The following is a 27,371-nucleotide window of genomic DNA, read 5'->3' on the forward strand; positions in this document are numbered from 1 at the left end:
AGACAGGTACGATGGGGAGTAGACCAACAGATACTCCAATAGAGCAAAATCATTGTCTCCAGGAATCGGTTGGAGAGGACTACTCTAATAAAAGAAGATACCAAAAGCTGGTGGGAAAATTGATATGAAGGGTGCAACTTGGGCAGACCCAGCCCGAGCTCGAACCGGCCCAACCCGGAATTTTACATGGGATGGGCTTGGATTTTCGGTCTTCAGGCTGGGCTCGGACCCAAGAAGTCAGGCTTTTTTATTTTTCGGGCCGGGCTCAGGCCTAGCCCTTAGGTAGCCCGAACCTAGACCGAGCCCGGCACAATTATATACATATATACATATATATGTGTATATATGTAAATATTGCATACATATTTACACATAGATACATACATATTTGTATATACAACATTTGTATAGATATTTTGCATACATATTTACATACATAAATATATGTATATATATTTGCATAAATACATTTATATATATATATATAATTTTAGAGTGGGTTCATTGACCAACCCGAGCTGGCCCAGGCCCGAGCCCAACACGAGTGCATCAAATTACAGGGCGGGATGGGCTCGGGTTGGGAAAATCGGGCTTGACCTTGGGCTCGGGTCTTAAGCCCAAATTTTAGGGTCGGGCCTGGGTTGACCATAAACCCAGCCTAACCCGCCCGACTTGCACCCTAATTTTTTGATGAATGATAATAAATTTATTAATTCAGAAGCAGATTTAGAGTGAGTTCATACAACATCCCAGGGAGAGGCGCAAGCTGCAACCCCTCGAATCTTACAAGTAAACTAGGAAAGAAAAGCAAGAATCACAACTGAGCCCAAAACAATTCTTCCCTATTTACCCCTTGCTTAGCTAACACATCTGACAAAGTATTTGCTGATCTCCCCACCCACAATACAGTGACCAGCATATTCCTTGTCAACCAACTAAATTTCTTCATTTCATTCTTGTAACGCCACATAGCCTCTTCAGGATTTTTCAACCAACCCACCACCACTTTCGAATCCCCCTCAATTGTTAGGTGTTGTACCCCCAGCTGGTTTGCAAATTGCACCCCTTGTACAATAGCTAAAAGTTATGCCCTGATGAAGTCCCCAATTCCCAAGGAACCTGAGTAGAGCAACAAAACCTCTCCCTTCTCGTTTCTCAAAGCACCCCCCATTCCGGATAATCTTGAATTACCCATGTTACTTCCATCAAAGTTCAACTTCAGTGAGCCTTCGGATGGAGGAGACCAACTTGTAATTGATTTGTCCTTTAGAGATGAACATCTCGCTACTGCTGACCAATTTCTCCAAAGGTCATTAAAGGAGAATTGATGAAAGATTTCCAAGGTCTTCAGCCAAGGTATTGCCCTATTTAACACACAGTCTTTCAATTCCTGATTGCTCCTTTCCTTCTCTTGAAAAATTCTAATATTCCTTTCTTCCCAAAGAGTCCAAATCAAGGCAGCACGAGCACATCTCCACATAATTCTCCCTATTGTTGCACCCTAATTGATATATCTATCTTTTACCCGACCTGATATAGGTTATGTAGTGCATGTTGTCAGCCAGTTCATGCACTCTCCAAAGATTCCTCATATGAAAGCAGTTGAAAGGATCCTCAAGTATTTGAAGACATGTCCAGGGAAAGGAATTTTGTTCAAAAAGCACAATAAAATTGAAATTGAGACGTATACTGATGCAAATTGGGCTAGATCAATTGGAGATAGGAAGTCTACTTCCGGATATTGCACATTTGTTGGAGGGAATTTGGTTACTTAGCGAATTAAAAAGCAAAATGTGGTTGCAAGATCAAGTGCAGAAGCTGAATATCGGGCTATGGCACATGGTGTTGCAGAACTATTGTGGCTTAAAACCCTCCTTGGTGAGCTCGGGATGAAGGTTGATGGTCCTCTCAAGCTGTATTATGACAACAAGGCTGCCATCAACATTGCAAATAACCCAGTACAACATGATAGGACTAAGCATATTGAGATTGACCAACACTTTGCAAGAGAGAGAATTGTCTCGGGCAAACTTTGCAATCCTTATACACCATCTGAGATGCAGGTTGCTGATGTTTTGACAAAAGGACTGTCTTCAATGAAGTTCCTAGGCTTACTTGGCAAGCTAAACATGACTAACATCCATGCTTAGCTTTGAGGGGGAGTGTTGGATCGAGAGGTTAAGTGTTGGTGGGCTTATTTATCTTTTATGTTTCAGTTCTTTAGTCTGTTATGGGCCTTTAGTTATTGGGCCTAAACCTGTTTTATTCTATTATGTCTAGGTGTCCCATCACTAATCAAAGGCATTCTAGTCTATTCCTATAACATCTTATTGTTAACATATATATAATAGCTTCTAGGGCCAGCTGAGAACACATTGTCGCCCATTCACAAGCTTCTTTTCTTCTCTTCTCTTCTCTTCTACTGCTGTACTTCAGCAAACACCCTTCAACAATGAGCGTGCATCAGTCCAGCTCCTTTGCCTTCTTCATTCCTTCCAGCACTGCCATGGTTTCAGCTCAAAGTGAATCACCTACACCAATAGGACCAGAAAATAGAGCAATGACTTTCCTGTCCTCATCTCTGAAAATTAACTACTCCTCTTTCAAAGAATTCGTCAAAAACTTCCAACAAATCTTCTTTCAAAATGTCCAAGCAATCCTTGTAGAAGGCTATTGTGAAACCATCCAGCCTAGGGGCTTTGAATTAAACACGGAAAACAAATTTCCCAATTTTTTGAGGAATAAGTCAAAGGCTGCAAGTTTTATGTATACATGGTCATATGATCATATTCTTCTTTCTTAATTTCAAAATTTTGTTAATAATATTCTCATTTGTCCACCCACAGAAAATAGTAGGAAAGGGAAAGGGGAAAAAAAGAGCAGTGAATACCTGTGCCAAGAAACCTCCAAGTGCTGGGCCAATAATCAATCCTGTACCCCATGCAGTACTAACCTGAAATTTTAACACTTGATTGAATAATGCCCATTCAAAATAATGCAGCATGAACTTTTGGATCCATAATAAATAATGATAGGAAACGTTCTTACTAATGACACTCCTAGAGCTTGATATTCTTCACGACAAACTTCAGTAGAATATGCCTGGAAAACAACAAAAAGGAAATTTTAAACATGTAAAGACAATGTAATAGTGAGAAAAACAGCACAAATTATCTAAACAATTGTCCATAATATACAAAGATAACAACAAATTGGAGGTGAAAATTCAATATATGTTATAGAAGCTATACCTTTATTGGGCCAAGTAGACCATTCAAGCTTCCAAGAAGAAACCTCATTGAAATGGCCATCCAAAAGTTTGTACTCAGGCCAAAGAGAGTGTTGAAAATAACACTGAGATAGGTAATAATACTAATGAGAAAAAGAATATATATACACACACACATGAGGAAGCATGCCCACCCACACACACACACACACACAGAAACATACACACAAAAAATCAGAAAGAATGAAAACTCATGTTCAATTGATAGGTAAATACAAGTGTAGCAGTACTAACACTGTAATAATTCCTATCATTATTACTGGTTTTCTACCATAACGATCAGCTACAACTCCCCAGAAGACAGAAGTCAGTGCTCTTCCAAACATAAATGAAGATCCTTTAAAAAAAAAAAAGAAAAGGTATTATTGGCATAGCTTTATGAAACTTCCAATGAGTTATCATAAATAGGTCTCAATGTATGAAAAGAAACGGAGAATAACTCTCACCAACATAACCTGCATAAGAACCAATATCTTCCTCCCTCTTTGTAATATGGAAGTCTCTTATCTGCAAATAAAAAAGATAGAAAAAAAAAAGAAATACTTGACTAGCCCTTTTAGTTGGATTATTAGCAAAATTTTATAAGAAGACAGAAAAAGAAAAGGGAAAGAATACAACCAGAAAAACCTATGCCAGAAAATTCACCAAAAGCTAGTTTTATAGTTTCAGATCAAGTTGGTATCAAAGCGGACTAGATCATCCTAATCTAAGATATTTGCTCAGAAAGAATGGAAGATCCCAGCTGATGTTAGCAGGCTGCTAGATGACATTAGATGACATCAAAAGGACTGCATCAACCTGTGACTTCTGATGAGAAAACTTGTATGGTCTGGTTGAAGATGATTTTAGATGAATTTGCATCCAAGATTTCCACTATTTGAATTGATTAAAGATTTCTTATAAATTTTACAAAAGAAAAATCAACCCGCAATTTCTTGGCACCAACAAATTCATGAGGTTTTTCTTTTTTCAAATGGATGTCTTGATCCTCGCTGCATTGTAATTTTGGCATAATTTGAAATAGGTCTGAGAGTTTTTGGTGGATTATAGAATATTCTAAGATTTTTCTTCTATTTGAAATTTACTGCCTTTACCAGAAAATCCTTTCCTTTCTTGTTTTGGGTTGTTGATGCGCCTAGATCTGGTAGGAGGTGTTTCACATGTGAAATTTGTAATATATTTGCATATGTGACGAAGGTTTTGATGTATTTTTTTTTTATCATTGGACTATTGGGGTGGTCAAGGAGCATCAGTGAAAGATAACATATTTTAGATATAGCTGTGTAGTGAACCCAATATTCCTTTTCTTTCAAATATTCTTTCAAGAAAATGGCTACAGGAAATAAATCTGGAGACATCAAAGATGTGGCACAATCCTCAAGGATTAGATCTACTCTTAACTCCCTTGTTGACAACCCAAATTTTCAGATTATGACTATCAAATTAGATGGCTTGAACTTTTTGGAATGGTCCCAATCGATAAAAATGCATGTGAAACGACCTAGGAAATTGACACTTAACTGGGAAGACAAAAAATCCAAAGACAACTGGCCCTACATGTGACAAGTGGGAATAAGAAAACTTCATAATCATGCCCTGGTTACTCAATTGAGTGCAACCCCAAATAAGAAATGGTCTCTTGTTCCTTGATATATAAATAATGGTGTGTGAAAGTGATGTAGAACCAGCTCAGTTCTAGTCCTTAGAGAATGTTGAATGGTCCTCTTGATAAGAGTTTTATGGCTGTCAATGGCTTCTTGAAGGAATAAAAGAGAAAATAGGGAGAGAAAGAAGAGAGAAAATACCTGGAATCACTCACAAGGTGCCTAGAATCACTCTAGGGCATGGGAATCACTCACCATAGCTAGTAGCATAAGCTGAAAAAAACTCAATATAATTCATTGCCTTTTGTTGGTTCGGCTGATATGTTGTTATTCTCTTGTCTGGGCTGGGTGTTAGAGTCTCTAGTTAATGGGCCTTAGTAACTGGGCCTAATTGTATCTTGTGTTTTATTAGACTGGGTGTCCCATCACTAATCAGGGGCATCCTGGTCCTTTCATGTAAATTATGTATTGCTCTTATATTAGTGAACAGTGCTGGCTGATGAATAGTGCCCATTCGAACACATCAGACTCTCCTCTCTTCTTCTTCCTCTTCTTCTTCTTCTCAGCTCTCTCAACAGGTTCAGTTCGGCAAACATGGTATCAGAGCTCTAGGTCTGGTCGTAGAACACCTCTCTCGCCTGGTTACAGCAGCTGTCTCGCACTTCTCTCTCTATCTTGGTACTGCAAAGAAACCCTAGGTCTGGTCGTAGAACACAGCAGAACCTATACCTAGGGTTTCCCTTGGTTGTAGGGCCCAAGGGGAGTTAGTCCCAGTAGCTGATGCCCTAAGAGATACATAGAGCAAGGTGTAGCCACTCGGCTAAGTGAGATCTGTGTAAAACAGATCTAGAAGAGAGGACTGATTTCAGCAGTCCTAGAGCAGTTCGTGGGTGAAGGTTAACCTGCGATAGCAGTGATTGGTGTGTGGTAGAAGCCACAACAGCTAGGTCAGGGTTGTGGCAACAGTGGCCAAACACTGCAGAGTTATTTTTTTGGCTCGACACTTCAACTGTAAGTGGTAGCTTGCGACAGCAGTGAGTGGAGCAGTACAGCAGAGTGGGAAGGGTATTACAGCCCTAAAACAGACCCTCAGGTCTGAGATTACAGTGCTGCAAGGTCCAGAAGTCTGAAGATGTTTCACATAACCTGTGTGACAGTTTTGGTACTCTTGCAAGTCGGAGAAGATGTCTTCCATATCTGGGGAAGTTTCTTCTAGAGATATTAGGACTAGTGGGAGGTCTCCTAATCTGGAGAACCCTAATTTGCACAGCGTACAGATAACAAGTGTGTTACTTGATGAATACAACTTTAGGGAATGGTCTGTTTCGGCCATGCTCTTTATCACATCCCGGGACCTTACAGGCTATTTGGACAGGCAGAAGAAAGAACCCGAAATAGGGAGTGCTGAATATGCTGTTTGGAGAAGAGATAATGCTACAGTCATGTCCTGGCTGCTTGCTTCAATGACTCCCAGGATAGCTAGGACGGTTCAACACTTCTCCACAGCTGCCAAGATATAGGAGAAGGTGTCTAAGACCTATGGGCAGAAAAAGAATAATGCCCGAATCTATAGACTGAATCAAGATATTGCTGCCCTGAACCAGGGAGACATGAGTGTTGCTACATACTTTGCTACATTAGAAGGATTGTGGGAAGAGCTGGATCACCACCTCATCATAGACTGGGAGAATGCCAGAGATAAGGAGAAACACAACAAACAAGTTGAAGAGGGTAGAGCATTCAAATTTTTAGCTGGCCTAGATCCGGTATATGAGAACATAAGGTCCCAAATTCTGGGAAGAGATGAGATGCTTGATCTACATCATGTCTACTATCTTGTGAGAAATGAAGAGGTGAGAAGAAAGGAGATGCAAGTTGATGCCCAGACTAAACCAATAGAGCAGTCTATAGAACATTCAGCTCTCATTTCTACAAGCCAAAGGGGGAACAAGTTCTCTGACAAGAGACACCTGAGGTGTACTCACTGTGGGGGAGAAAAACATGTGAAAGAGAATTGTTGGGTTCTCTACCCTCATTTGAAACCAGCAGCATTGAGGAAAGAGAAGAAGCACTAGAAGGGCCATTCGGCAAGTGGGAACCTAGCAGCAAGTCACAGCGATGGAGGTTCCAAACACTCATCCACAGTTGCTTCCTCTTCTTCGGGACAGACTACCAGTTCCCAAGGACATGGGCCTATGGATTTCACAGCTGATGAGGTAGAGGTACTTAGCCGGGCACTGGCCCGCCTAAGGACAAATTCTCTTGCTTCCACCTCCCTTGCCAGATCAGGTATTGTTTCAGCCTTTAGTGCAACTAGTTCCATTGATCCAGCCTCCTGGATTATTGATTCCGGTGCAACTGACCACATGACTCACATGTCTTCCTTATTCTCTTCCTATCATTTAATGTTTGGTCAAGACAAGATGAAGGTTGCTGATGGTTCCCTCTCTACCATATCTGGGAAAGGAGTGGTTGACCTAAGCAAGGACATCTCCCTCAAATCTGTCTTACATGTTCCCAATCTCTCTTCAAATCTTTTATCTATTTCAAAACTTACCAAGAACTTGAATTGTAGCATAACCTTTTTTCCTACCCATTGTGTTTTTCAAGACAGTTTGACGAAGAGAACGATTGGGAGCGGTCATAAGCGTGGAGGCCTCTACTACCGGGATGCAGACATCAGTTCATCCCTTCAAACATCTACCACTAATGGTCAATCTAATGTGGAGTCATTATCTAAGCTGCACCTGTGGCATGCTAGACTAGGTCATTTATAGTTCTTGTCATTGGAAATGTTGTTTCCGGAATTGTTTCAAGGTGTGTCAAGTCAAAAGTTAGTCTGTGAAGTCTGTCAATTATCAAAACAGTGTAGAACTGTGTACTCAACTTCTAGTAATAAAATTCAAGCACCTTTTGACTTAGTGCATTCTGATGTTTGGGGTCCTTCTCCCATTGTTTCCGTGGATGGCTATCGATACTTTATCAGTTTTATTGACCACTATTCTCGATGCACATGGATCTACTTATTAAAGACACGAGATGAAGTGTCGCGGGTAACCATGGCATTTTGCAAAATGATTGAAACACAATTTGGCAAGAAAATCAAGCAATTCAGGTCAGATAATGCTGCTGAATATTTCGAAAGATCCTTAAACTTGTTTATGGAGGATGCAGGAATGATTCACCAGTCTCTCAACACATCAGACTCATTCGAACACATCAGACTCTCCTCTCTTCTTCTTCTCAGCTCTCTCAACAGGTTCAGTTCGGCAAACAGTGTAAAACGTCCATACATATTTATAGACTCTAAACTCATAAAAAAACCTAGGAGTCAAACTGTTAGACTCATAATAGTCTTAGGAGTCAAACTGTTAGTCTCAATAATCCTATTAGGACTCAAACTAAGTAGTAATATCCTATTTTAATTCAAAGAAGACTCAACAACTCTAATCCTACTTATGCAATGACTCTAAAATGGCAAAAATACCCATGGTGTTCAATTCAGTCCAAATCCCAAGTACCATCACTATATGCCATATTAGGACCTGTTGTAAGGCCTTCTTCTTCCTAGAACAAGTCTTTAAGGGTGCCGATCGATTCCTATCATCTCTCCCTGGCTTGAAAGAACTTGACCCCAACGAGTTAAAAGCATGGTACCTTTAATAAAGATCTGGGTTGAGACAATGAAAGTCTTCAGCAGTGATCCAAGAACTCTCAAGCATAGGCTTGCCTTTCCACTTGACAAGGAATTTCTGATACCCTCCTATAGCAGTAGATATTATTTCCTCATCTAAAACATCCTCTAGAATGTCCTTTGGAACTGCAATAGTTGGAAATTTAGGTATAGGAGTCTTAAAAGGACCCACATGCCCATGGTAAGGAGTCAAGTCCTCAACATTAAAGATAGGACTAATTCCCATGTCATCTGGAAACTCTAGAACATAGGAATTAGAACTTATCTTCTTGATGATTTTGTAAGGACCGGCACTCTTTGAGTGGAGCTTCTTGTACACACCTTTAGGAAGACGTTCTGGTCGTATAAGTACCATAACCATGTCTCCCTCTTGATAATTTGCCAACCGTTGATGAATATCAACTCTAGCCTTGTATAAATCATTGCTCAATGCAATTTTTCTCTTAACATAATCATGTATCTCTCTTGTGTGCCTAGCAAATGCTTTCTGCTTCAATGCTAGTACGCGTATCTGGTGGTAAGGTAACTAGGTCAATTGGCCACTTAGGTTGAATACCAATCACCACTTCAAATGGACTTCTTCCTGTGGATCTATTTACTGAGTTGTTATAAGCAAACTCAACTATTGGAAGCACTAGATCCCATCTAGAAGTATGATCACCAACTAGACACCATAAAAGATCTCCCAAGCTTCTATTTACTACCTCAGTCTAACCATCTGTTTGGGGGTGAAACAATGTAGAGAATTTCAGCTGAGTATTGAGTAGCTTCCAAACTCTCTTCCAAAAATAACTCATAAACTTGGTGTTCCGATCTGATACAATAGTAGAAGGCACTCCATGAAGTCGAACCACTTCTTTGAAAAATATAGTAGCAATATGTGAAGCATCAAGTGTTTTGTTGCAAGGTAAGAAATGAGCCATCTTGGAGAAATGATCCACCACAACATAGATTGTATCGTGACCCTAGCAGATCTTGCCATGGTTCATGAGGAATAGGTAAGGATGTATATAGCCAAATGTTCTGCCTTCGTCCTTTGGCAAGTTGGCATGTCCTGCATTGCTTTATTATATGAGCAACATCATTCTTCAAACTAGGCAAATAAAACCTATCTTCCACCATAGCAATGGTCTTATCTCTACCAAAATGACCTGCTACACCTCCAGCATGTAACTCCCAAATAACAAAGTCTCGTAAAGAGGTATTTGGTAGACATAAGCAGGTATCATAAAACAGATAACCATTATGCAGTGAAAAGGAAGGATACTCGTCTTGCTTCCCAGCTTGTAAGTCAGTATAGATGATGTTGAAATCCTTACAACCAGCATAGTCTTGCTTTAGTTGATCAAAACCAATGACTTGGACATTCATGGAATGAAGTATGTAAGCCGTCTGACTTAGCGAATCTGCCACTTTATTCTCATTTCCAGCTTGGTGCTTAAGAACAAAGATGTATTCTTGTAGGAATGAAACCCACTTCCCATGCCTATAGTTTGGTTTCTTTTGGGATTGCAAGTATTTTAAAGCTTCATGATCTGAATAGAGCACAAATTCCTTGGATATAAGTAGTGTCACCAATGTCGTAGAACTTGCACTACTGGATATAAGTCCTTGTCGTAAGTTGAGCATTTCTGCTTGGCTTCATTTAGTTTCTGTAGAGAAGATGGGCCGAATGGCCCATAGGCTATTACTGTATATTATCTTTATGTTCTTCTCTGTAATGGGCCTTATTCTGGGCCCATACTCTTCTATGTTCCTTTTTTGTAATTTCTTGTCCAACTAAGGATCTCTCTTGTAATTACTAAAAGATTAACTTAATAAAAGAGTATTAGAGTATTAGAGGGAGGTTAAGTTCGAACTCCTCATCCTCTAACTCTCCTTGCCGCAGTTTTCTCTCTCTCTCTTCTTCTCTAATATTCTCTAATCTTCTCTTGTTAGTTTTTTCTAGTTTTCTAGCACAGTCCCATACTTCTAGGACTGTTTTTCAACTTGGTATCAGAGTGGGTCACTGCTCGGCGTGTCCATCATGTGGTTCTAGTTCAGCCAACTGCATGAGGAGGTTCTAGGGCTGAATGTTTGCAGTCATTCGCCTGGTTCTTGGAGGTCATTGGAGGGTGCCCAAGTTTCTATACACTTGGAGAAGGGTTCGGTGACCAGGAAGAATCAGAGAGCAAGTTTTTCAGCCTGATTTGAAATCAAAGAAAAGGGATTTCGAAGCTAGCTCAGAGAGCAAAGTGTTCGGCCTGGTTTGAAGTTCAAACCAGAGATACCGTAAGTTGTTTTCTCAGTTCTTTGCTGAGTTATTTTGTTATTTGGAAGGTTTGTTAAAGCATTCAAAGCACACCTCCATTCGGCCCATTGTTGCTGGACTGATTCTACTCAGAAATTTCTGGGTTATTCTGGAAGTGTGGTTCGGCTGTTATTGGACTTCCAACCTGCTGAAAACTTATCTAAACTAAGTGGTACAAGCCTCTACTTTAGTTCAGCTACTTCTTGGACCTATACAGAGTGTTCTTGAAGTGATTCCTACTTGTTAAAGTGGAGTGTTGACTGCTGCATACATAGTGTTTGTAAAAAGGTCTCTTAAGTACTGTGGATTATATTTTTTGTTCTCTTTGGGAAAATATTGTTGGGAACCAAGAATACATAGTGTTTGGAGGTCGGCTGATTGTTCCTTGAAGGCTGAATCAAGCCTCCTTCTTGAAAGTGCTGCCACTGAACTTGGTTCTCACGGCTGTTAGGCCTGAACTGAGTTTGTGAGTTGTTGTGTTTGTTGTTGATTCAACTCAATCTGAGTTCTTTAAAATCAATATACTATTGGTAGCTTGCCGAAACCCTAATTGGAGTTGTTACATAATGGACTTCTCAGAAATTGAGAACAAGAGTACTGCTGAATATGGACATACTTCGGGAATTACAACTGATTCCTTATTGGTTGTAACTACAGTTAAACTGGATGGAACCAATAATTTGGCTTGGTCACAATCCGTAAAAATTCATATTTGTAGCAGAGGGAAGTGGGGGTTTATCTCTGGGAGCAAGAAAGCTTCCTCAGTGGATGATCTCTCTTATGAGAAATGGGTGCAAGAGAATTACACAGTGATTGGGTGGCTTGTGAATTCAATGCAGCCACAGATTAGTCAGCATTATCTCTGGATGAATTCGACTAAGAAAATCTGGGATAGTGTTGCAGAAACGTACTCCCAAAAATTGAATGTAGCCAGAGCCTATCAACTAAGGAGTGATGTGAAGAATCTGAGACAGGGGAAGAAATCCCTTGCAGCATATTTCTCCACCTTGAAATCTCTGTGGCAAGAAATTGATCTAATAGAGGCAGTGACATGGGATACTCCCAATGATGCAGAGACCTACCGGAAATTAGTTGAAAGGAACAGGGTTTTTGAGTTCCTAACTGGGCTAAACCCTGAATATGACATCACAAAACAAAATATTCTGTCCAAGGAAAGTGTCTCACTATCACAAGCATATGCTTTAGTCAGTAGTGAAGAAAGCAGAAGACAGGTACAGGTACAAGGAGTTGATACTAATGCATTTGCAAATATGGGGATTAAACCCAAAGGAGTTATAGGGGCTCCCAATGGAACTGGAAAGAAAGAGGTTGTCTATGAGTATTACAAGAAGCCAAAGCACACCAAGGACAAGTGCTGGAAATTACATCCCGGACTTGTTCCTGCTAGATTTCAGAAGAAAAATGATGGTAGGAAGACAGGGAGTGCAAATGCAGCCACGGGTACAGATGCTGAAATTGAGTCTGCCTATGCACAATTGGCAGCCATGAAGGCTGAGTATGAAAAGTTTGGAAAGATGATCAGCCATCTTGAAGGAGTGACCTCATCATCCAACCCTTCAGAAAATTCAGTCACCACTGCATTTGCTCACTCAGGTATAAGGGCTTTTGCTAACCATGCAACCACCTCAGGTAATCCTAAGATCCCTTAGATCATAGACTCATGTGTTTCTGATCACATGACCAATCTTTCCACTTTGTTTGTTTCATATGATTTGCTTCCTGACCGTGACAAAATCACCTTAGCTGATGTCTCTCTTGCCCCTATTTTTGGCAAGGGAACTGTCAAGGCTACGGACTCCTTACTCCTATCCTCCACCCTTCATGTACATAGATTGAATACTAATTTGTTATCTGTAAGTAGCTTAACCAAATCATTGAATTGTTGTGTAACCTTTTTTCCTTCTCATTGTGTTTTTTAGGACCTGGAGTCTCAGAAGGTGATTGGGAGTGGCCATGAAGCGAATGGAATATACCTGCTTGACACTCCTGGACAATGCATTGATCATCCTAAGAATGCTGCCTTTGGATCTACCTTGTCAGAGTCTGTCAGTCGAATCATGTTGAGTCATTGTCATTTGGGTCATTTGTCTTTTTCTGCTTTAAGTCATCTATTTCCTTAACTGTTTAAGGGAGTCAGTGTGTCCAGTCTTAATTGTGAGTCTTGTCAATTATCAAAGCATTGTAGAAACAGTTACCCTTTGAGCGATAAAAGATCCTCTTCTCTTTTTAATATTGTGCACTCTGATGTGTGGGGACCTTACCACTTATCTTCTATGGGGGGCTACAGATATTTCATTCTGTTTATTGATGGACTTTTCTAGATTCACTTGGATATACCTAATGAAATCTCGTGAAGAAGTTCCAAGACTTGTGAGGCAATTTCATGAATTTGTTTTAACTCAGTTTGATACCAGAATCAAGATTTTTAGATCTGACAATGCAAAAGAGTATTTTGAGAAGAGTTTATCATTGTATCTCTCTGACATGGGAGTTGTTCATCAAAGTTCCTGTGTTAGAACCCCTTGAACAAAATGGAGTTGCTGAAAGAAAAAATAGGCATATTGTTGAAGTTGCAAAGAGCCTTTTATTTGCCTCACATGTTCCCACAAGATTTTGGGGTGATGCTGTTCTCACTGCTACCTATCTCATAAACCGTATGCCATCCGGGGTTCTAGGGTTTAAATCCCCCTTCAGTCTTCTTCATCCAGACAATGATCTCTTCCCTATTCCTCTCTGTGTGTTTGGCTGCACCTGTTATGTTCACATTCCAAGTGTCCAGAGACATAAGTTTGAACCAAAAGCCCACAAATGCATCTTTCTTGGTTATTCCCCCACACAAAAGGGGTACTGTTGTTTTGATCCAAAGACTGGCACTCGATATGTCTCCATGGATGTTACCTTTGATGAACTTTCTCCTTTTTATGGGTCCTCTCAGGAAGGACATTGTCAACAGGGGGAGAGTTTGTCACAAGTGTTTGGTCTTCCTCTCCCTGTCCCAGTTGAGTCTCATGATGGGCCCGTGTCCTCACAAAATGAATCAGGGGGGGACCAGTCACTTCATTCTTCTTGTCCTAGTACTTCTATCTCTTTACCTCCCCGTCCTACCCACAATCCCAAGGTGTATCAAAGGCAAAGGTCCAGGAATGGGCAGGTTGTTTCTCTTGCTGCAGATGAGTCTCATGCACTTCCATCGCAGATGAGACAACAGGTGTCGTTTTACCCTCTTTGGAACCATCTTTCCCGGATCTTGATGTTCCTATTGCTGTTAGGAAAGGAAAACGGAAGTGCACTGCACACTGCATTTCCAAACACCTTTCTTATGACCTACTTTCTCCTTCATACTTTGCCTATCTCTCTTCAGTTGCTTCTAACCCTATTCCTAGATCTGTGTCAGAAGCTCTTGAGATTCCAGAATGGAAAGATGCCATGCAATCTGAGATGGATGCCCTACACAAAAATGATACTTGGGAAGTGGTGGATTTGCCTGAAGGGAAGGATCCGGTTGGTTGCAAGTGGGTATTTACCATTAAATACCGGGCTTATGGGACTATTGAGAGGTATAAGGCCAGACTGGTTGCCAAAGGGTACACACAAACGTATGGGATTGATTACTTGGAGACCTTTGCTCCAGTTGCGAAGATGACATCTGTGAGAATTCTCTTATCTCTAGCAGTTCACTTTGATTGGCCCCTTTATCAGTTGGATGTAAAGAATGCATTTCTGAATGGTGACTTACATGAGGAAGTCTATATGTCTCTCCCTCCAGAAATGTATGGAAATAAGATGCAAGGAAAGGTATGCAAATTGAAGAAATCTTTTTATGGCCTCAAACAGTCTCCTAGAGCATGGTTTGAGAAATTTAGAACAGCACTTGTTAAATTTGGCTATACTCAGACACAGTCAGATCATACTCTCTTTGTGAAGAGAAGTGATTCCCTGGCAGTCTATCTCATTGTGTATGTTGATGACATTGTTGTGACTGGTAATGATGCCTCAGGAATTCATGCTCTTAAGTCTTTCCTTCGTACAGAATTTGAGATTAAGGATCTGGGGGAATTGAGATGCTTTCTTGGCATAGAAGTTGCTAGATCCAAGAATGGGATTCTTATCTCCCAAAGGAAGTATGTCCTTGACTTGCTATCTGAAACTGGGAAGATGGGTGCTAGACCAGCTACTACTCCTATTGATATGAGTCACAAACTGTTTGCTTCAGATGGGACATTGTTGGAAGACAAAGGGGTTTTTCAGAGACTTCTTGGGAAGCTTTTGTACCTGTGCATGACTCGGCCAGATATTGCATATGCTGTTAGCTGTATTAGCCAGTGCATGCATGCACCTAGAGATACTCATATGGCAGCTGCAGAACGAGTTTTGTGTTATTTGAAAGGCTCTCCAGGAAAAGGGATTCTGTTTACCAAGCATGGACATCTGAAACTCGAAGCCTATACTAATGCTGGCTGGGCTGGAAATATTGATGACAGAAGATCCACTTCAGGGTATTGCAGTCTGGTGGCTAGTAATGTTGTCTCTTGGAGGAGCAAGAAACAATCAGTTGTGGCCCGATCCTCAGCAGAAGCAGAATACAAGGCCATGGCACATGGAGTCTCTGAACTGTTGTGGCTAAGGTCATTGATGGAAGAACTTGGGATTGATTAAGACAAGCCAATGATGTTGTACTGTGATAATCAGGCTGCCATCAACATTGCCCACAACCCCGTACAACATGATAGAACTAAACATATTGAGGTTGATAGACACTTTATTCGAGAAAGAGTCTCTTCAGGTGAAGTGTGTCTTCCATTCATTACCTCTGAAGGACAATTGGCAGATTTCCTCACCAAAGGACTTCCCAAGGCAAGGCTTCAGTATGACACTAGCAAGCTGGGCATGATTGACATCTATGCTCAACTTGAGAGGGAGTGTAGAGAAGATGGGCCGAATGGCCCATAGGCTGTTACTGTATATTATCTTTATGTTCTTCTCTGTAATGGGCCTTATTCTGGGCCCATACTCTTCTATGTTCCTTTTTTGTAATTTCTTGTCCAACTAAGGACCTCTCTTGTAATTACTAAAAGATTAACTTAATAAAAGAGTATTAGAGTGTTAGAGGGAGGTTAAGTTCGAACTCCTCATCCTCTAACTCTCCTTGCCGCAGTTTTTTCTCTCTCTTCTTCTCTAATCTTCTCTTGTTAGTTTTTTCTGGTTTTCTAGCACAGTCCCATACTTCTAGGACTGTTTTTCAATTGTTTCTAACTATGAAATGCAATGGGATGGCCTTCTTGCATGAGAACCCCTCCAATTTCTACACTGGATGCATCACATGCCACTTCAAAGACTTTAGAGAAGTCTAGAAGTTGTAAAGTAGGTGCCTCTGTCATTTTCTTCTTGATAGTCTCAAATGCCTTTGTTGCTGCCTTGGTCCAATTAAATTCACCTCTTTTCATTGCATCTGTAATTGGAACCATGATAGTGCTGAACCCCTTAATAAATCTTCTATAAAAAGTTGCTAGGCCGTGGAAGCTTCTAACCTCTTGAAGATTGGTAGGTAAGGGCCATTCTAAGATAGACTTTACTTTCTCGGGATCAACACTTATGCCTTCAGCGAAAATAACAAACCCCAAAAATATAGCTTTGGATGACATGAAAGAGTATTTCTTTAAGTTGATGTAGAGTTTCTCTTGGCATAAAACTCTCATCACTTGACGTAGATGATCAATATGCTCTTCTGGACTACGGCTATATATAAGAATAATATCATCAAAATAAACAACTAGGAAATGACCAATGAAGGATCAAAGTACCTGGGTCATCATCCTCATTAAAGTACTAGGGGCATTGGTTAGTCCAAATAGCATAACTAACCACTCGTATAAGCCATCTTTTGTCTTAAATGCTGTCTTCCACTCATCACCAGGCCTAATCCGTATTTGATGATAGCCACTCCTTAGATCTTAGAAAAAATGGTCGCTCTAGTCATCACATCAAGCATGTCATCAAGCCAAGGAATTGGGAACCTATACTTTTTTTTTGAAAAATCAAGCAAAATTTTATTAAAAGAAAAAGATTACATCCTATCACCGTTGGTTGTCTAGATGACACACCAAATACATTCTCAAGGCTTTAAATGAAAAGGATTCTGCATTACAAGGCTATAATTCAAGGAAATTCCAGAAATTTTCAATGAAGTCAGATTTGGAGGCTTGATCAGATTGCCCATTCCTACTATCAAATATTCAATGCTCCACCCATTCTCCTCTCTCCTTCTTCCTTCTCTCATACCCCTCGCAATCCAGCCAGGGAACCACATCTTCCTCCCCATCTCCCTGTCTTCCACCAACCCCAAGATCACTCAACCTCATCCAGTCCCTCCTCTTCTCCCCCTTCCCCGTCCCACCCCTTGACTTTTTCTAAATACTCTTCCTTCTTTTTCTTTTCTATTTTCTTCTTTTCAAACTTCTCAAAAGTTATTTTAGCGAAGCCTTCCCCTCCCCAAAAAATTAAACCTAGAGACTTTGCTATCTCGACCTCCTTCTCCACCAATTTATTGATGTTCACCTTCCCATTTTGAACTAATTCCTTGACTTCTTGATCCTTTTGAATCTGATCTGCTCTTTCTCTCTCTCCATTCCTATCCCCAGTCTCTGAAGCTTTTCCTTCTTGTTTTTCTTCTTTTGTTCTCCCGGTTGCAACCTCTCTCTCCACTAATCTCTGGAGAGCTACAACACATGACTCTCCATCAATAATATCAGTACTGTGCGGCAACCTATTTGCACTAGAATCAGGCTCGACCCCACTTATCTCCCTTTCCTGCTGTTCCTTCGTCTAAAGGGGGACCAAAGACTGAATTTGCTTTTTTTACCTCCCTATGAACTGTACCAGATGCCCCATTGCCTCTTATTCTTTTCCTCTTATACACCCATTTGTATTTTTTGTCAGTCCCGCCCCTACCAAGCCGAGTTTTAGCCTTGAAAAAATCTTTGTCACATGTACGATGTTATGGTTTCTCCCATTACGTGGCTTCTTATTGGTCATTTCGTTAATCTGTTCCTCCTGAAAATTGCTCCCTCTACCCAAAGCGATGCCCACCCTTCCAACCTTAACCTCCTTGTAGGGTAGTTTATCCTCTACAAGGTTTTCACCCTGTTCTTCAGGTAATTCTTCAGCACCAGACTTTTCCTTTCCTATATCCTCACCTTCATTCTCCAGCTCTGCATTAGCGCTAACATATCTTCCCCGTACTGTCTCCTCCTCCCCTTTCCACCTCTATGATTCCGTAGAGACAGGAAATTCTGGTGTCGTCACATCTGTTTTTTCAGATTCATATCTATCCTCTAGGGTCAATTCAACTGCAACTTCGGGCTTGGAGAAAACACCCATCAATCTCCTTACTAACATGAGGAAACTGCCCGACATCACCACTTCACCAGTCAGAGGAAAACATGGGCAGTCATCGGAAGTCTTTCCTCTTCCACCTACGATCCTCTTCCTACCATTTTTGTCATACTTAGCTATCACCCAAATCCATTCTTCTATTTTTTCTCTGGCCACGTTCGAAAATCTTCTTCCCGTTAGTCCACTCTTTTTAAAATTTGGTTTGCTAATCCCTGGAAACTTTTTCTTGTCGCTCTTCCTTCTCTTGAACCAATTTTTTCACCCTACTTTTGTGTTCTTCGATGCTTCAGGCTTCAGCTTTCTTCAATATTTCTTTTGGGTGGTAAGAAATCTTTAAGGGACAGCCCTGATTAGAGGTAGCTGATGGAGGTTGAGCGCCACAACCCTTTAGCGTGACTACTGATCCTGAGAGGGTGTCCCCTAAGTTCGCTTCCTCTGAGCCCCTGTAAACCTCATCTTGTAAAGACCTTTGGATCGATCTCTTTAATCTTTCAGCATCTCCCATCTTCCTTTGCATCAAACTCAAAATGCCAGAGCTAGTGACTTTGTAACCAAAAGTTTTAGACAAAGACTCACTAGGATTATCCTACGAGTTACTAAAGGACCTCAGGATTCTGCCACGTTTGGGGCTCTCATCCCTGAAATCTGACCCACTCTCTTTTGGGTCAACCGACCCGTTCAACCTAATCTGATAACCCGATAATCCAAACCCGCCCCACCCATTTAAAGGTAACCCTGCCCTTTCATCTACCTTACAATCGTTTTGAAAAATGTTGTCTTCCTTCGAAGAATTCCAATGCTTAGAGTCAATTCTACTTCCCTTTCCTCAGGCTCCACTCTCTCCCTCTCCTCTTCTTCCACATGGGAGTCGAAATGACACATCATCATCTTCCTCAAATGCATAGAGGTTTCTCCATATCATTGCTTCAGCTTCCAAATCAATCCAGACTCTGAACCAACAACCATCCACCTGCATCTCCATAGATCTAGGGATATCTTCAGGTCGCACCCCTAAAATTCTTATCATTGCAGAATTAAGATCCTATAAATCCAAATCGACTAACAAACCTCCAATGGCCTTCGTGATGTTTTCAAACACTCTTACCACCCAGAGATTGAAAGGAAGGCCCACCAGCTTCAGCGCAACTGTATCGATCGTGATATGCTTACTGTTACAATTTGGGAACCAATGCTCCACGGATACTGGACCCGCATTAGTTTCTAAGGTCTGCAAATCAACTAAGTCTTCTTCAAGTTCGACAATTGCTTTCCTACTATCAAAAGTCCTGATCTAGTTTGGTCCTAAGAATCTCCACAATCAACTTCCAGTCACCAACCTCCTCTGTGGCTGTTAATAACAGATTTTTCTTCTAGCTCTCCTTTTCATCACTCATAACCATCCTCAGAACCTCTGTCAACCTTGCCACCAACAAGGTCTTGTCAATCTCCTCTTCAGCTTCATACACTTTAGAAATCATTCTATTCAGACCTTCCCCTTCGAGCTTCGATTTTTCTTTCCTCAAAAGATACTCCTGAAATGTCTCTGCAATTACAGCCCAGCCCTTTCTCTGGAATCCCATGGGAACACAGATACACCTCATTCTTCTATCTACCGATTTTTCTGTAAAAGCAATAAACCAAACTCTCTCATTTCACTTCTTCACTGCATCATAAACTCTTCCCTCCTTATTGAAGCTGTTTCTCCATTCAGGAATCCTAACAGTGCTAACAGCAACATCCAGGAATCATTTGAACCATCTTATCGTGTCTTCACGCAAGAGTGTTGATGACTAATTTTCCTCCTCAAGTTCCAAGTAATCCAGCCCATCGAATCTCGACTCTGTCAAGCTCAAAATCTTTGCTTCAATCACGATGTCCTTTGACCACCTTATTGATTCAACTATGACTAGGTTATGAAAACTTCAAATCTTCTCATCCCTGCCTTTGTGGGCATGTCTCTAGTTACAAGATTGATAGTAATCTTGTTGATTGCTCTACTATCAATGCACATACGCCAAGAGCCATCTTTCTTTGGAGTGAAAAGAGTTGGAACAGCACATGGACTAAGGCTTTCTCTAATAAAACCTTTATTTAGGAGGTCATCAACTTGTCATTTTAGTTCAGCTTGCTCTTTAGGATTCATACAATAAGCTGGTAAGTTGGGAAATTGTGACCCTGGATGCAAGTCAATAGCATGTTGAATGTCTCTCATGGGAGTTAACTCATTAGGTAGTTCTTCTGGTGCCAAATCTGAAAACTCGTTCAACAATTGGACCACTTCTTTAGGCATTTCAGTAGGTGGAACTACATCTGGTTGCTTTACCTAATTGGATATTACAACATATACAACTCCTGTCTCCTTGCTTTCTACTTCAAACACTTTTTTGGAGTGCAAATGCAATGGTTTTTTCTTAGATTCAGCAACAGGCCCTTGGGTTGTAGTCTCCTTTTGAGGTGGTCCGGCATGCATTTTAATAACTTCCGGTGACATTGGCTTCACGATAACTCACTTCCCATTAAATAGGAAGTGATAGGTGTTCTCCCTTCCACAATGATAGATACCCCTATCATACAACCAAGGCCTTCCAAGCAATATGTGTGCAACATTCGTAGGAACAATGTCACACCAAATAGAATCAAAATAACTACCATAAGAAATAGTAACAAGGACTCGTTTAGTTATCGGAATTGTTGTCTTATCAACCCAAGAAATAGTGTATGGTTGTGGTGTCAACTTTAGCCAACCCACAGTGACTTCAGAAATCACATTCATACTACTGCCACCATCTATGATAAGCTTACAATGCTTGTCTCCACTCTTTACTATAGTTTGAAATATTGCTGTACGAAGCCAATCTTCCTTGATTTCTTCCTTTGGGGAAGCAAGAATACGCCGAACTACACTAACATAGTTGCTGTCTTCATCTAAGGCATCATCATCAGCGAAGGAAAAATCCTCTTCTTCAGCTAAGTCATCACCTGGGTCACCTACCGCTTCAATGCCTTCTTCATAAATGATATTAAGGCTTCTGGTAGGACATTGGTAAGCCATATGGCCCTTTCCTTCACATCTAAAGCAACTAGTATCAGGCTGTTTTTTCTGAGTAACACCACTATCAACTAATTTACTCTTATAGCCAGCCCCTTGATAAGGTCTATAACCACTAGGCTTATTAGAGTTGTCATTATGCTGGCCGAGAAGTCTTTCCCCCATCAGCTTGCTTACGAGCTGCATACTCCCCGGATTGTGATACAAATTGCCTTGTATTTGTTTGCTTTAAACTCTTCTCAATTTTGACAGCAACTTCGTAGGAATCTGTAGAGAAGATGGGCCGAATGGCCCATAGGCTATTTATCCTTTTTATCTTTTATGTTCTTTGCTGTAATGGGCCTTAATCTGGGCTTTATTCTTTCTTATGTTATGTCTTTTTAATTTTCTGCCCAACTAGGGGCTTCTCTGTAAATTACTAAAGTTTAACTTAATGAAATAGAATTAAGGGAGTAAGAAAAGGGATGATGTTAAGAAAATCTCTCTCTCTGAACCCAAGTTGCCGCCACCTTCTTCTTCTTCTTCTCTCCTCTTGAACTCTGATTTCTGCTACTTTCTTTTGAACTTTTGCAACTTTCTAAACAGTCATTTCTTCTCAAAAGGCTGTTTTTCTTCTTGGTATCAGAGCAGGCTCGTTTTTCACTTTTTTTCACCTTTTTTTCCCATACACAATGTGTAGAATTGAATCGTATGAATGGTTAAAGAAACCTATTTCAGCCCAATTGTTAGTGGTTTCTGGAGAGAAGGGGACTGGTTTTGTCATCCTCGTGACAGATTCAAGTGTGTTGCCCAAAACCCTAATTTTCTGGAGAAATCTGATTGTGGGACCCACAGGAAGTTTGACCTGGACGCTCAGTGACTGAAGGCCTTCTCATTCTTCTTCTCGAAGATCAAATCAAGTGGATTGGTGTTCTGTGAAGTCTACAAGGAGCGGTTGAGTTTTCTCTGTTTCTCCCAGCTTCCGGGTGTGACGCAGGTTATTGGTACGGCTACATAGAGGTTGGCTCACAACACAGTTTTTTTGCTCTGTCTTCATTAGTTGTTATTCGAAGATGTTTGAAGTCATTTTTGAAGTATTTAAGAAGATGAATTCCTCAGACTTTGAAAACAAGCATGTTGTTGAATCCGGACAAGTTCCGGGAGCCTCTGTAAACTCTCTACTAGCTGTGACCACAATCAAGCTGGATGGAACTAATTATCTAGCTTGGCCACAATCAGTAAAAATTCATATTTGTAGTAGAGGCAAATGGGGTTTTATCTCCGGGAGCAAAAAGGCTCCTCCGGAAGATGATCTATCATATGAAAAGTGGATGCAAGAAAATTATACTGTTATTGGATGGCTTGTGAACTCAATGCAACCACAGATTAGTCAGCACTATTTGTGGATGAATTCAACAAAGGAAATTTGGGATAGTGTTGCTGAAACATATTCCCAAAAATTAAATGTGGCAAGGGTTTTCAGTTGAGAAGTGATGTGAAGAATTAGAGACAGCGGGAGAAACCATTAACTGTATACTTCTCAACACTGAAGTCTTTATGGCAAGAAATAGATTTGATAGGAGTTGTAGCCTGGGACACCACTAAGGATGCTGAGACCTACAGAAAACTAGTTGAGAGAAACAGGGTGTTTGAGTTCTTAACAGGGCTAAATCCAGAGTACGACATTACAAAGCAAAATATTTATCCAATGATAGTGTCTCACTGTCTCAAGCATATGCCTTGGTAAATAGTGAAGAAAGCAGAAGACTTGTCCAAGTCCAAGGGGCTGGTCTAAATGATCACTTTGCTAATATGGGAGTGAAACCCAAGGGGGTTGCAGGGACTCCAAGTAGCTCAAGGAAGAAAGAGATTATCTGTGAGTACTGTAAAAAGCCAAAACACACTAAAGACAAGTGTTGGAAATTGCATCCTGAGCTCCTACCACTTCGGTTTCAAAAGAAGTCTAATAATATAAAGGCAGGGAGTGCCAATGTTGTTGTTGCTCCAGATAGTGACATACCAAACTGAAGAGATGACAGCTAGTGAGCAGTTAGCAGCTATGAAGGCAGAATATGAGAAGTTTGGGAGGATGATCAGTCACCTAGAGGGTGTGACCTCTTCTTCCAACCCTCCAGGAAATTCAACCTCTTTTGCATTTGCCCATTCAGGTATACGGGCTTCTGTCAATCATGCAACTATTTCAGGTAATCGTAGGATCCCTTGGATTATTGATTCTGGTGCTTCTGATCATATGACCAGCCTTTTTACTTTGTTTGTTTCAGATGATTTACTTCCTGGACGTGACAAAATCACCCTAGCCGATGGATCTCTTGCCCCTATTTCCGACAAGGGAACCATCAAGGCTACAGACACCTTGGTTCTTCCTTCTGCTCTTCATGTACCCAGACTAAATACAAATTTGATATCTGTAAGTAGCCTAACTAAGTCATTAAACTGTTGTGTAACCTTCTTCCCTTCCTATTGTGTTTTTCGGGATCTAGAGTCTCAAAAGGTGTTGGGAGTGGCCGTAAGGCGAATGGAATATATCTGCTGGATACTCTTGGACAGTGCCATGAACAACCTGGAAAAGCTGCTTTTGGGTCTACATCTACAGAGTCCATTAGTCGAGTCATGTTATGTCATTTTCGTTTGGGTCATCTTTCTTTTTCTGCATTAAGTCATTTATTCCCAGAACTGTTTAAGGGAATTAGTTTGTCCAGTCTTCATTGTGAGTCTTGTGAACTGTCAAAACATTGTAGAAATAGTTATCCTCTGAGTAATAAAAGATCTTCTTCTCCTTTTAATATTGTGCACTCTGATGTGTAAGGGCCTTACCACTTACCTTCTATGGGTGGCTACAAATATTTTATCTTGTTCATTGATGACTTTTCTTGATTCACTTGGATATTTTTTATGAAGTTCCCAGACTTGTGAGGCAATTCCATGAATTTATCCTAACCCAGTTTGATACCAGAATTAAAATTTTCAGATCCGACAATGCAAAAGAATATTTTGAGAAAAACCTGACCTGCTATCTCACTGATTTAAGGGTTATTCATCAAAGCTCCTGTGTTAAGACCCCGAAACAGAATGGAGTTGCTGAAAGAAAAAATAGACATATTGTTGAAGTTGCAAAAAGTATTCTATTTGCCTCACAAGTCCCTACAAAATTTTGGGGTGATGTTGTTCTCACTGCTACCTACCTTATAAACCGTATGCCATCTAGGGTTTTAGGGTTTAAGTCTCCCTTCAGTCTTCTTCATCCGGACAAGGATCTCTTTCCTATTCCTCTTCGTGTCTTTGGCTACACTTGTTATGTACATATCCCAAGTGTCCAGAGACATAAATTTGAACCAAAAGCCCACAAGTGTATCTTCCTTGGTTATTCCCCCACACAAAAGGGTTACTGTTGTTTTGATCCGACAACTGGCACTCGGTATGTCTCAATGGATGTCACCTTTGATGAGCTTTCTTCCTTTTATGGTTCTTCTCTGGAGAGACATTGTCCAAAGGGGGAGGATTTGTCATAGGTGTTTGCTCTTCCTCTTCCTGTCCCAATTGAGTCTTTTGCTAAGTCTCTTCCTCCTTCAAATGAGTCAAGGGAGGATCAGTCACTTCACTCTCACTCCAGTGTTCCTATTCCTCATCCTTTACCTCCTCGCCCTCTTTTTAATCCCAAGTTGTACCAACGGCAGAGAACCAGAAATGAACAGATTGTTTCCCCTCCAACACATGAGCCTCATGCACTTCCAGTTACAGATGAGACAACAGGTACTGTTACAGCCCCTTTGGAGCCATCCTTCCCAGACCTTGATATCCCCATTGCTATTAGGAAAGGAAAAAGGAAGTGTACTGCACATTGCATTTCCAAACACCTTTCTTATAGTTTACTCTCTCCTTCATATTTTGCCTACCTTTCTTCTGTTGCTTCTAACCCAATTCCCAGGTCTGTGTCAGAAGTTCTTACTATTCCAGAATGGAGGGATGCTATGAGAACAGAAATTGATGCCCTGCACAAGAATGACACTTGGGAAGTGGTTGATTTGCCTGAAGGGAAGGATCCGATAGGCTGTAAGTGGGTTTTTACTATCAAATATCATGTTGATGGCACCATTGAAAGGTACAAGACTAGGCTGGTTGCAAAAGGCTAAACACAGACATATGGGATTGATTATCTGGAGACCTTTGCCCTTGTTGCCAAGATGATTTCTGTGAGAGTTCTGCTATCTTTGGCTATACACTCAGACTGGCCACTTTATCAACTGGATGTAAAGAATGCATTTCTGAATGGAGAGTTACATGAAGAGGTCTATATGTCTCTTCCTCCAGGGATGTATGAAACAAATATGAAAGGAAAGGCCTACAGGCTGAAGAGATCTCTTTATGGACTCAAACAGTCCCCTAGAGCATGGTTTGAAAGGTTTAGGGCTGCCCTTGTTAGCTTTGGCTATGTACAGACACTGTCTGATCATACCCTCTTTGTGAAGAGCAGAGGATCCTTGGCCATTTACCTGATTGTGTATGTTGATGATATTGTTGTGACTGGTAATGATGTCTCGGGGATTAATGATCTCAAATCTTTCCTTCATACAGAATTTGAGATCAAAGATCTGGGGGAATTGAGATACTTTCTTGGCATAGAAGTTGCTAGATCCAAGGATGGGATCCTTATCTCTTAGAGAAAGTATGTTCTTGATTTGCTCTCTGAAACAGGGAAGATGGGTGCTAGACCAATTGCTACTCCTATCGTTATGAGCCATAAACTCTCTGCTCCAGATGGAATATTGTTAGAAGATAAGGGAGTCTTCCAGAGACTACTTGGAGAACTTATTTATCTATGCATGACTCGGCTAGACATTGCATATGCTATCAGTTGCATCAGTCAGTTCATGCATGCTCCCAGGGATACTCACATGGCAACAATAGAGCGGATTCTGTGTTATTTGAAGAGCTCCCCTAGAAAGGGAATTCTATTTGCTAAGCATGGCCATATGAAACTTGAAGCCTACACAAATGCTAATTGGGCCGGAAACATTGATGACCGAAGATCTACCTCTGGGTACTGTAGCTTGGTGGCAGGTAATATTGTCTCTTGGAGAAGCAAGAAACAATCAGTTATTGCTCGATCTTCAGCCGAAGCAGAATACAGAGACATGGCTCATAAGTTTTTGAACTATTGTGGCATAGATCCTTGATGGAGGAACTGGGTATTGAGCATGATAAGCTAATGATGTTATACTGTGATAATCAAGCCGCCATCAACATTGCTCACAACCTAGTGCAACATGACAGAACCAAGCATATTGAAGTTGGCAGACACTTCATTCGAGAAAGAGTGACTTCTAGAGAAGTGTGTCTACCTTTCATGACCTCTGCAGGACAGTTAACTGATTTCCTCACCAAGGGCATTCCCAAGGCTAAACTTCAGCATGATACTGGCAAGCTTGGCAAGATTAACATCTATGCTTAGCTTGAAGGGGAGTGTAGAGAAGATGGGCCGAATGGCCCATAGGCTATTTATCCTTTTTATCTTTTATGTTCTTTGTTGTAATGGGCCTTAATCTGGGCTTTATTCTTTCTTATGTTGTGTCTTTTTAATTTTCTGCCCAACTAGGGGCTTTTCTATAAATTAATAAAGTTTAACTTAATGAAATAGAATTAAGGGAGTAAGAGAAGGGATGATGTTAAGAAAATCTCTCTCTCTAAACCCAAGTTGCTGCCACCTTCTTCTTCTTCTTCTCTCCTCTTGAACTCTGATTTCTGCTACTTTCTTTTGAATTTTTGCAACTTTCTAAACAGTCCTTTCTTCTCAAAAGGCTGTTTTTCTTTTGTATCCTCTAAGTCAAAGACTCGAGCAGTTACCATCTCTTTCTTGATTTCAGCCCTTAGTCCATTCTTGAATTAAGCCAACTTTTGCCTCTCACTTTCAGTAGTATCACATCTAATAGATAATTCATCAAATTTATGCATGTATTCAACTACAGACAGCGTACTTGTCTCTCAAATGTTTCTTCATTTCTGACCATGTAGAAATAGAACCATCACCTCTATTC

The 27,371-nt window shown here is 40.7% G+C and overlaps 1 protein-coding gene across 4 annotated transcripts in view; it reads right to left on the reverse strand.

Annotated features, from left to right (window-relative positions):
- The window catches only part of LOC109113871 (protein ZINC INDUCED FACILITATOR-LIKE 1-like), a 90,650-nt gene that overhangs the window by 58,911 nt on the left and 4,368 nt on the right, over positions 1-27,371 (reverse strand). For all 4 annotated transcript variants that reach the window (XM_019197069.2, XM_010253407.3, XM_010253409.3 and 1 more), the window contains exons 4-8: positions 3,736-3,796; positions 3,524-3,626; positions 3,252-3,354; positions 3,049-3,102; positions 2,891-2,953 (exon numbers count right to left, since the gene is read on the reverse strand). In XM_019197069.2, coding sequence (XP_019052614.1) covers positions 2,891-2,953; positions 3,049-3,102; positions 3,252-3,354; positions 3,524-3,626; positions 3,736-3,796 — 384 coding nt within the window. The remainder of the gene's footprint in view (positions 1-2,890; positions 2,954-3,048; positions 3,103-3,251; positions 3,355-3,523; positions 3,627-3,735; positions 3,797-27,371) is intronic.

This window comes from Nelumbo nucifera, chromosome 7 (assembly GCF_055504915.1).
Source record: "Nelumbo nucifera cultivar China Antique chromosome 7, China Antique-T2T, whole genome shotgun sequence".
Classification (NCBI taxonomy): Eukaryota; Viridiplantae; Streptophyta; class Magnoliopsida; order Proteales; family Nelumbonaceae; genus Nelumbo; species Nelumbo nucifera.